An 11,054-nucleotide genomic window follows, 5' to 3' on the forward strand; every position below is an offset into this window, starting at 1 on the left:
CTGCAGCTGATGTGAGTGATTCACATAGGTAATTCCTACTGTATGCTTGCGCCGTTCCTGTGTGCTTGAGAAGAATGGATAGCCGTTCTGCAGGATGCTTTGTATATTAAAAAGGCTGATATGTATTGATAGCCTCCTCTTTTGGAAGCGGGTTAGTGAGAGGGAAGGCACTGTAGCAGAAGACACTCTGCAGATGTGTTGTAGAGAGTACAGCACATAATGCTAATCTGCTGTGTTAGGGATTTTCAGGAGTTTTAGAAACTGTCTCGGTCTCAGTCTGTCAGTGGGATTGAAGCGCAGCCAGGTTCTCCTGTAGTGCTCTCATTTCACAGAAATCCTGTCAGGCGTTAGGGGAGTATGTTGCTCATTTGGAGAAGGGTGTATCAGTAGCACACAGCGAACTCAGACTTATAGGCAATATTATGGTCGGTGGGTTCAGGTTCGCGCTGTAAGAGCAAATGTGTACGAGTGGGGGGGGAAAAATGCATAAAGTACACACATGGGCACGGAAGGTGAGCATGCGTGCGGAGTCGCAATCGCAAACAGGCACTTACGGAGGCACTCACACGTACGCACATGCACATCATCACATACTCACAGTTGATGGTGCAGCTGCTCACCTCCTCCCCGCCGCCACCCACCACCCTCCACCCTCCACCCATCTCCTCTCAGGCAGCAGTAAATGGTGCCAGTGTATATATATCAGGTATTATGTCCACTTAGATTATGATATGACAGGTTAGCGTGCCGTTTGAAGTTGACAGCACATCTGTTTCATCGGGAGAGACTGATACTGGCATGTAGGACACACATCTCACCATGCAGGAAGGAGATAAAGGAAGAAGCTAGGGGGCCGTCTCTCCTGTCTCCCTGCCTCACTCACCCTCTTCTTTCTCCCTTTTTTCCCCTCTCATTCCGCCTCTCCCCACCTAACAAACCCACCGCCTCCTGCTCACTTTTTCTTTCTCTCCCACGTCTTCTACTCATTCACTTATTCTCCCCCTAACCATCTCCTGTCTGCGCAGCTTGCTAATGCTTACTGTGCCTTTCTTTGCATGCACACACACACACTCACAAAAATGCACGCCTCCAAATGCACGTAGTCTGTCTTTCAATCTCGTTTGTTTTTACGTTTTTTTTTCTCCTTGAAACCTGTTACATCTTAGTTCTGTTTCCGCTTGGCTTTTTTTCTTTAATCGAGTGTTTGCCTTCCTGTTTTAATTTGTCTTTTTAAGACATTGTCCGTGTTGTTGTGGATCATCGAACAGCTGGAGTGCAAATATATAAACTGGTTGCATTTGTATCGCTCTCAAACCAGAGAGCATTGTTTTTCCAGTTCCTGCATAGTAGCACAGTGACCGTCAGCTAATTGGAGTGGGTTAGGAAAACTGTGATATCTCCAAAGTGGTAATTTTTTTCTTCTGTCCCTCTCCAGTCGAATAACTTGAATGGGAGAGGAGCTAGGCTTCATGGACTAGATGAGTGAGATGCAGTACAGGCTTGGAAAAGTGAGAAAGAAAGAGAAGGGAGGGAGCTGAACATGTAAGCATGCAGCTGGCTAACAAGGCCAAACAGCCAGTCATTTCCTGGGGAACATGAGGCATGTGTGGAGGAATAGATAGTTGGGAAGGAAAAGGACAACTGTCAGAAGCTCAGTGATTTATTTTTCCCTTGGAGGTTTTTTTCACCACCGGCTTTCAGAGACACATGTGTGCAAAGTACACACAAAGTCATGCATGCATGCAGACATATACGCACACTCACATTGGGTGAGAATAAAAGCCTGCATTTCCCACCATTGAGCATTCATTCCATGTTATTTTGACAGTGGTCCTGTTAGTGTGCTGTAAATCTTTAATTTCACTGAGCTGACCTCTTTTCTTCTCCCCCCCCCCCCTCCATTTTTATCTCCCCTCTCTTGCTGTCTCTCTGTACTCCAGCGTACATGCCCGAGGACGAGCTTAAGGCAGCTGCTCACGATGAGGAAGAGCACCTGCAAGATGACGGCCTCTCATTAGACGGCCAGGACACTGAGTTCCTCTGCAACGAGGAAGAAGAAGACGTGGATGGGGGCCGACCACCTAGCTACAGAGACTCCCCACTCAGCAATGGCACTAACCCTGACGCTGGATATGGGTCTCCGCTTAGTGATGCTAGCGACCGACTTGCAGACTTCAAGAGCACCTCTTCCAGGGATGGTCAGGAGAGGGAGGGCTCAGCTTTTCCCTTCCGTCCCAACAACGGCCTCTCTTTCCAGGACAGCCTGGCACAGATGAAGGCCGTCTATGCAAACCTCATCTCAGATGCCTCTTGGTCTAGCATCACAATGGACATCATGAAATCTAAGCCTGCTGCAGCTGGCAGTGTCAACAGTGCCCTCACTAGTCCAGAGCCTGCCTCTACTGCCTCTGTGGCCACAACTACAACCATAAATAAGAGCAGTGGGGTCAACATGGCTAGCAGTCACCATAACGGCAAGACCTCCAGCACCACTGTCAACCACACAGGGAGCGCAAGTGGCAGTACAAATGGCACAGCAGCTAGCTCTGTTAGCAGCCACAGTGCAACCAGCAGCAGTGGGAGCAGCAGTGCTGCTGCCAGTAATGGTAGTGGTGTAGCCTATGACTGGCATCAGGCAGCACTTGCCAAAACACTTCAGCAGACCCCCTATCACCTTTTACCAGAGCCTAGCCTCTTCAGCACAGTGCAGCTCTACCGACAGAACAACAAGCTGTATGGCTCTGTTTTTACTGGTGCGAGCAAGTTCCGCTGCAAAGACTGCAGTGCTGCCTATGACACACTGGTGGGTTTGACGGTCCACATGAATGAGACGGGCCACTATCGAGATGACAACAAAGACAAAGAGGAAGATCAGGGAAAGCGCTGGTCCAAACCACGTAAGCGTTCCTTGATGGAAATGGAGGGGAAAGAGGACGCCCAGAAAGTTCTGAAATGCATGTACTGTGGCCACTCATTTGAATCTCTACAAGATCTCAGCGTTCATATGATCAAGACCAAGCATTACCAGAAAGTGCCTCTCAAAGAACCAGTGCCAGCCTTGGCCACTAAACTGGTGCCCACTTCAGCTAAAAAACGTGCTATCCAAGATGCTATAGTCTCTCCATGCTCCCCAGACTCTATCCATGCTGGTAGTGGTGGTGGCAGTGTCTCTCTTGGGGATGTTGGCAAAGACACAAAAGCTGCAGCTAACCCCTATGTTACGCCAAACAACCGCTATGGCTACCAGAATGGTGCCAGCTACACATGGCAGTTTGAAGCTCGCAAAGCACAGATTCTAAAATGCATGGAGTGCGGGAGCTCCCATGATACATTGCAGCAGCTGACTGCCCACATGATGGTTACAGGTCACTTTTTGAAGGTCACAAATTCTGCTTCCAAAAAGGGCAAGCAGCTAGTCTTTGATCCAGTGGTGGAAGAAAAGATTCAGTCTATCCCATTACCGCCAACCACCACCAGACTCCCTGTTCCCAGTACGGTTAAGTCCCAGCCAGTGTCTCCTGCACTATCCTCTGGCTCAGAGGAAAAGAGGGAAGCGGGTGAGGATGAAAAAGTCGAAGGAGGCGAGCAAGTGGAGAAAAAAATCAAGGAAGAGAAAGACGACTCAGGTGAGAAATCTGAGACTGACACCACCTCGTATAAATACCTTAGAGAAGAAGACCTGGAGGAGACCCCTAAAGAGGGTTTAGATATTCTCAAATCCCTTGAGAACACAGTATCTAGTGCTATCAGCAAGGCTCAGACAGGCACGCCCACCTGGGGTGGCTACCCTAGCATTCATGCGGCCTACCAGCTGCAGGGTGCCGTGAAAAGCTCAGCTACTGTTCTACCCCCGACTGTCCAGAGTGTTCAGATGCAGCCAATGTTTAACAGTGGTCTACGAAGTCTTGTGAGCGACCCCAACTCAGTCATCCACTCACCTCGGAGCCCTTCCTCTCCTACTCCCCTAAGGAGCAATGTCACCGCCATGGAGGAGCTCGTGGAGAAAGTGACAGGAAAAGCTGCCACTGTGAAGAAAGAAAAGGAGGAGAAGATGGTGAGCCTGGAACGATGCCGACAACCATCGCTGGGAAAATCCCCTTCCCCTGCACTGAGAGAACAGCGAGAGCATTTGGCATCTCCAAATGACTTTTCTGTAGGTAAACCATCTGGTATGAGAAGTAGCAGCCCGGGCAGTGTAGATTCAGAGCTTATCTGCAAGAAGGAGCCCAAAGAGAGCCTAGTAGATAGCCACAGCAACCATTCAAAGAATGGTTCTGAGACGTGCCAATCCCCAGTAACTAACGGAAACAGTCTTGGCATCATCACCGATCACTCACCTGAAAGTCCTTTCATCAACCCTCTTAGCGCACTCCAGTCAATCATGAACACACACCTGGGGAAAGCCTCAAAACCAGTATGTCCCGCAGCAGATCCACTGTCTATGCTTTACAAAATCAGCAACAGCATGATGGAAAAGCCAGCTTTCAACCCAACTCCTCAGGGCAAGCCAGCTGAGCCCGTCAACCACTACCAGCTGTATGAAAATAATGACCAACCCATAGACCTGAGTAAAAATAAGTCTGCCACTAATAGCAACAACAACAACAACAACAAAAGCAGCAGTGCACTTTTGACCAACAGTAGCGTAAATGGTAACAAACCCCTTATTTCCCTCCCTGACACAGTCTCCTCACCCCTGAGAGAGAACGCTCTGATGGACATTTCAGACATGGTAAAGAACCTCACCGGGAGACTTACGCCCAAATCTTCAACTCCCTCCTCCATCTCAGAGAAGTCGGACGCTGACGGCAGCGCGTTTGAGGATGCCCTCGAGGACCTCTCCCCAGTGCAGAAGAGGAAAGGGAGACAGTCAAACTGGAATCCCCAGCATCTCCTCATTCTGCAGGCACAGTTTGCGTCTAGCCTGAGGGAGACCCCAGAGGGCCGCTACGCCATGACCGACCTGGGCCCTCAGGAAAGGGTCCACATCTGTAAATTCACGGGCCTCTCCATGACTACCATATCCCACTGGCTGGCTAATGTCAAGTACCAGCTGAGACGAACTGGGGGCACCAAGTTTCTCAAGAACATGGACTCGTGCCAGCCCGTGTTCCTCTGTGGTGACTGTGCCTCTCAGTTCAGGACTCCCTCCTCCTACATCAGCCACCTGGAGTCTCACCTGGGCTTCAGCTTGAAGGACCTGTCCAAACTGTCAGCTGAGCACCTACGGGAGCAGCAGGCTGCCTCGAAGGTGATCACAGACAAAATGATATTCGGCAGCCCCCTGTCAGCCTTGACCACGCCAGAGGACGACACAGGCTCCGTGTACCAGTGCAGACTTTGCAATCGGACATTCGTCAGCAAACACGCAGTCAAACTGCACCTCAGCAAGACCCATGGCAAGTCTCCAGAGGACCACCTGGTGTTTGTCACCGCTTTGGAGAAACTGGAGAAGCTAGACAAAATGGAGAAGGTTTAAACAATGTCTCGAGCTGAGAGTAAAGACTGACAGCTGTGGAACTGACTCGATTTTCATTGCACTAAAAATGACGTTGTTCACAGTTACTGCACTGGGCCGAACTGAGCCGCCAGAAAAATAAAAATAAAAATCAAGTCTTATTATTATTAATTTTTTTTTTGTGATAACTGCCTGACTGGACCATGTCTTTTCATGTCAATTTGTTTTTGTTTTGCCAAGCTTTTTTACACTTATTTTGTAATATATTTATATGCTATTTGTCTGATCTGTGCATGTATTTTAGTGAATCAAGGTTAAACACGATATTTTAATCTTTTCATGGCAAAAATACAACTACTGCTTCAACGGTAAAAGTGGCGAGTGGACAGAATTGGTGGAAAAGATAACTGTATATTACTTGATATGAAGAAGGTGGAAAATTCAATGTATACACCAAAAGAATGAAAGAATACCCCGAAAGACTGAAGTAGCACCTTAGACAGTTGAATTTGTAAAGAGAACATGTTTTGAAATATCTTGCATTTGTCAAAATCAGATTTTAAAAGATCAAGGATTATCACCCCACCCCCACCCCGCCCCTCTTTCCTTCTTGGGTTTCTGTCACGGCAATGTTTTTGATGATGAATGGCCTGCTCATAAATCTGTCAGTGTAAAAAAGAGGGAAAAAAAAGATCACATGAACATTTGGAAAAAGTGAAATGCTGCTTCTGGTTCTGAGTTAATCAGTGGAAATGAACGGCCATCGGTATGCAAGTTTGCTGCAGAAACTTTTTCCTTGTTGTGAAGTATCACCTCATAGCAATTTTCCAGGTGTATGGTTTGTTACAACTTTTCTCTTTCTAAACTGTGTCGCTTTATTCAGCTGTAAAGAGAACAGTCCGTCACGTGTAAATGATTACCAGTGAAATGTCAGTACTCCATGAGACATATCTTACCATTTGAAAAACGGCTCAAAATTGTTTGTATCTTAAGGTGTGTGCATTCTTGAACTTTTATATTGTCATTTTTATATACAAAAAGAAAAAGCTAAAAAATAAAAACAGATGGTGTACATAGATATATGCTGTAGAGCTACGAAATGACCTTTTTTTTTAAGAAAAATACAAATTTAGCTTCTTTGGCTTGGTTTACAGAAATGATTTTAATTATTACTTGCATCCAACTTGATGCATGAAATGGTGTGGAAAATAAATAAGCGATGCACAATGACTATACATTTCAATGTTTTATCGACAATATTGTAAAGAAAGAAAAAAAACCACGACTTTTTAGCACCGATTAGTTTGTTTCATTTTTCTTTTCTCTCTCTCTCTCTCTCTCTCTCTCTCTCTCTCTGAATTGTAAAATAAACCCCAAAGCAGTTGTTAACAGTCAGATTTTTGTGGTTGTGTGTTCTTTTGTCATGGCGGTGCACCAAACTCAAAATGTAAAAACTCGGCTTTGTAGAATTTGCTCTCGAGCAAAGTCAAGTGTGTACACCCATGTCAAATCCTGACCCAGTGTAACAGGATTTCCTCTAGGGGCTATTCTTAGCAAACTGGAGGTGAGATTCGAAACGTCTCGCTGCTGGTACATATTCTGTGTTCTGTAACAGGCCTGCTTTTATGTTTTTCCCAAATTGTTAGACAAAATAAAAGTCACTGGTGTCATACTTACAACTGATGACTGAGCCGCATCATACCACCAATGATTATAATGATGAAGATGACGGGGATGATAAGCCTGTAAGGGTGCCTATTGTACAGTAAGAAACCCATGCTAGGCTTGTGACTGGCCTTCGGAGGGACGTTCTGAAAGAATCAGTGTTGTATTAATGACGGCAGTGTATTTTTTGCGTGTCTTCTTGGAGCAAAATCAGATGGCTGTCTGTTCTGCTTAAGTTAAAAAAAAAAAGGGGGCAATAGGGAGCCTATAATCAAAACTGAATAATACATTTTATGTGATTCTTGAGATGCTATGGGTGAATCTGCGGCCTGTGTCACATTAATCACAACCAAATTGAATACATGTGTGCAATAAATGCTACTATTTTAGCACATGTACACATTTTTTGGTTGATTTGTCCAACTGTATTTTTTTTTGATGAAGTGTCACTTATCACTGAATACAGGCTTTTTTGTGTGTGTTTTTTAAATTGTTAGTCACATATAGTGGAAGTTGTTGCAGTTTCTCGTTCCACTTTACTGATCATTTTCAGATATTTCGTAATTACTGTTTTGGACAAATCACACAGCTTCTGTGTCATCAGTTTTGTGTTTTAGTTTTGTTTTGTTTTTGTATGTGTGTGTGTGCGCGCAGTTGACTTTTGTTATGTTTCACATCCAGCTTTATTAAATTTATAGAACTGCCTCAGTATTCAGCCGGTGTGAAAGCTGAAAGGAGATTTATTAGGGGCCACGACCTCTGTGTGACCCCCAGCCAAAGGTATCAACAAGCTTTGGGGTTTTCTTCTCCGGGCAGTCCCGCAGGTGAAGCGTCTGCATCAGGAATCCGATCTCTCATTTCGCCCTCATGTCTCAGGTTTCTGATAGAGTACTTACAGTACCAGCCTTTGTATGGATGAAGCCATGCTGCAGTGTTATGACTTCCATTCCTCACACTCACAACATGTCTTGTGTCAGCTGAGTCAGTCACACATACTCAGTCTCCCAGCTATATTAGCACGAGTGTCTTTGTGCAATTACACACCTCCTCAATCTGACTGCACCTCGCTGTGTTGATACATGGATTCAGTGACAAAGGAAACACAGGCAGAGGGCAGATTAGCCCTGGCTGAAGATGCAGCTTTCTCAGAGAGGGGACTGCTAGAGTTGGGTTATAAAACAAACAAGGCAGATAAACAAGCAACATTTGGAGGAGATAGTGTTCCCTGCACACCAGAAATAAAAAACACCTTGTAGGTTTAATACCCCACAGCTAAACCTGTAATTTTGCTGCACCGTCAGATAGCTCCTGAGCCGATAGAGACTCTTTCTTGCTTTGTTAGAGATCAGTGCACTGTTTCCTGTGCGTATTCTATGTAAATTACATGCGATAATCGCCACGCACAGCACAATGCTGGTTCCCGCGGTGCAAACGGAAACCGAGGGTAGATAAACGCAGGCTGGGCAGATTTGCATAGCCTTTGTGTTTTGGGCGCTCCTGAACGTGAGCCCTGAGGATTGGTAGGGATTTCCTCAAGGTTTTGTATAAGTAAATGCCTGCTTCCTCCCAGGGCTTGGACCATTATGTACAGCAGACAGGGGTGGGTGTAGACAGAGGGCGCAAACAGAATAACAAAATTACCTGGGCTGGTGGGAACATGGGGAGGGAGTATTAACCTACACACACACACACACACACACACACACACACACACACACACACACACACACACACACACACACACACATATATATATATATATATGTATGTGTGTGTGTGTGTGTGTGTGTGTGTATATATATATATATATATATATATATATATATATATATATATACAGAATGTATATATGGGATAGCATGGGAATGTGTACTCAGCTTTACACTCTTATCCAGTACATTGCATAAAGCACACTGTTATCTGTTAAAGGCAGTCATAGAGAGGTGTCACACTAGGGTTAGGGCTCACAGAGAAATGAAGCTGAATGAGACAGGGTTTGTTGATCTAAGCGCTCGTGCCGTTTGATCTCTTCTCAGAGGTTCACCTCTAAAGTTCCGAGGTGTGTTATTACTTCAATATGTGCGCATGCTCAGCGGAAACAACACCTGTGGTTTTCCCTGACAAGTCCTTTTGAACAGCTTCGCATGTTCCTGGTCGTCGTTCCAGGTTTTGTGTGTGATAGCGACGCGGAGTTCATCGTCAACCACGAAACAAAGACAAAGCTCCCGCTGAGGATCCCGGCGTACGTCTGCAGTGTGCAAAACCTCTAACTTTTTGCACACAACTCTGACGTATGGTTTAATACCCTTCCAAAATACCTCAAACCAAACAAACAATGTCTGACAGAGAATCAGCAAACAAAGCAACAACGACTGAGAGCCTTTGTACGGGATCAGAAACTAAAGTCGGAGAAATCTGTTCGGATCCTGATAAGAGGCTTCATTGTGGAAATTGCATTCGGGAAGAAGTTATCAGTATTCACGTTTAGCTGAGGATACCTGCCTCCGTCTATTTTTATGTTCATCTAAGTCACTTCGTGGACTTGATTCATTTTTGTTGCTAGGCTTCTCATTGTAAAATGTGAGGCAACTGTTACACAGATTTAAGAACCTTAAGTCATATTTTTGTCAGTCAGCTCTTGGAGCAACTTTCACTTTGTATTTTGAGACACTTTGAAATGTCTATTATTATTATTACTGTTTAACTTTTCACCTGTAACCTTCCTCATATCGTTCATAGCTCACTAATAAGATTGTAAATGTATTAAAATGTGTTGATTTTATTCATTAAAGCTCACATGCTACACTGCTGCTCATGTGCAATACCCCAGCTGGTTTGAGTAGCAGTGTATCTGTGCACACATTTTTTTTTCTTTGATGGACATGCAGCAGTCTTTCATCAAGGTGGGTTTATTTTGCGGTGGGAGGGTTGATGTGACAGAGTTGTCTTTAGAGAATGATGTTGTTTGACAGTAGCAGGCTAACGGATGTAGGAGATCATCTCAGTCTGCCAAGCCTTTAGTTATGATTTGGTGGTGGATGAGATCTGCAGGTGTGTGTCGCCAGGCCCTTCATCCATCACAAGCCCGGACAAAACACAAAGCATGGGCGGGGGTGGTGGTGAAATGTTTCCTCCAGCTTGGTGGATGAAGGATGTGGTTTTACAAAACAAGATACGATACCTATCCATTCTGTTCTCACTGTGTCAATTTTTTCCTGCCTTTTTTGGTCAGGAGCGGGTCTGTTTTGTTGTAAGTCTCTGCCGTTTTCAGTTTCATTAAGGTGTACGTTAAAAGGCATGTATCTTTCCATAAAATATGCATTTGAATTGTTAATCCCTAGGATATAAACATGCCCTGTGCCCGGTACGTGTTTTTCTATGCACACCTTCTCCATGTAGCAGCTAATAACTATCTGTGTTTGGCTGTTCACCTGGGGACTTGTCTATAGCTGTGATAATAATCTATATATGAAAGATTAATGACATATTTCCCCTCATCCATTGTGTGTATGTATGATTTAATCACTGACCTCTCAGGGTTTTTCTTTTCTTTTTTTTAGCACGAGAACTACCATGTTCCTGTCGTTTCCTATTTCAAATCAAAGAGGTCAACATAGAAAATGTCTCAAAACCAATTTGTGTTTCAAAAAGACCCTTGAGAAACAGTGGCTTGTGCTGTGCTTGATATGCACAAAGACACTTATCCCTTATCTATCTTTTCAGAGAGGAAAGAGAGGGAGATGGAGGGTGAAGTGCTCCAGGAATCAGTGCTGCCTCCATGAGATATGATGCTGCTTGATTTTGATCATTGACATTTGCTTTTTCATGCATCCTGAAAAACAAGGCCTTCCTTCCATTAAGGAATTATTCAAATGACCTTCAACAGTGCATGTTTTCCTACAGTTTTGTTGTGGGAATATGAGAACACATA

The 11,054-nt window shown here is 44.8% G+C and overlaps 1 protein-coding gene across 2 annotated transcripts in view; it reads left to right on the forward strand.

The window, feature by feature from the left end:
* The window catches only part of LOC101465705 (teashirt homolog 1), a 35,726-nt gene extending 28,873 nt beyond the window's left edge, over positions 1-6,853 (forward strand). For both annotated transcript variants that reach the window (XM_004566809.6, XM_004566808.4), the window contains exon 3: positions 1,941-6,853. In XM_004566809.6, coding sequence (XP_004566866.1) covers positions 1,941-5,479 — 3,539 coding nt within the window. In that variant the 3' untranslated portion in view covers positions 5,480-6,853. The remainder of the gene's footprint in view (positions 1-1,940) is intronic.
* Positions 6,854-11,054: the final 4,201 nt, after the last annotated feature.

Source organism: Maylandia zebra, linkage group LG11 (assembly GCF_041146795.1).
Source record: "Maylandia zebra isolate NMK-2024a linkage group LG11, Mzebra_GT3a, whole genome shotgun sequence".
In the NCBI taxonomy this organism is placed as follows: Eukaryota; Metazoa; Chordata; class Actinopteri; order Cichliformes; family Cichlidae; genus Maylandia; species Maylandia zebra.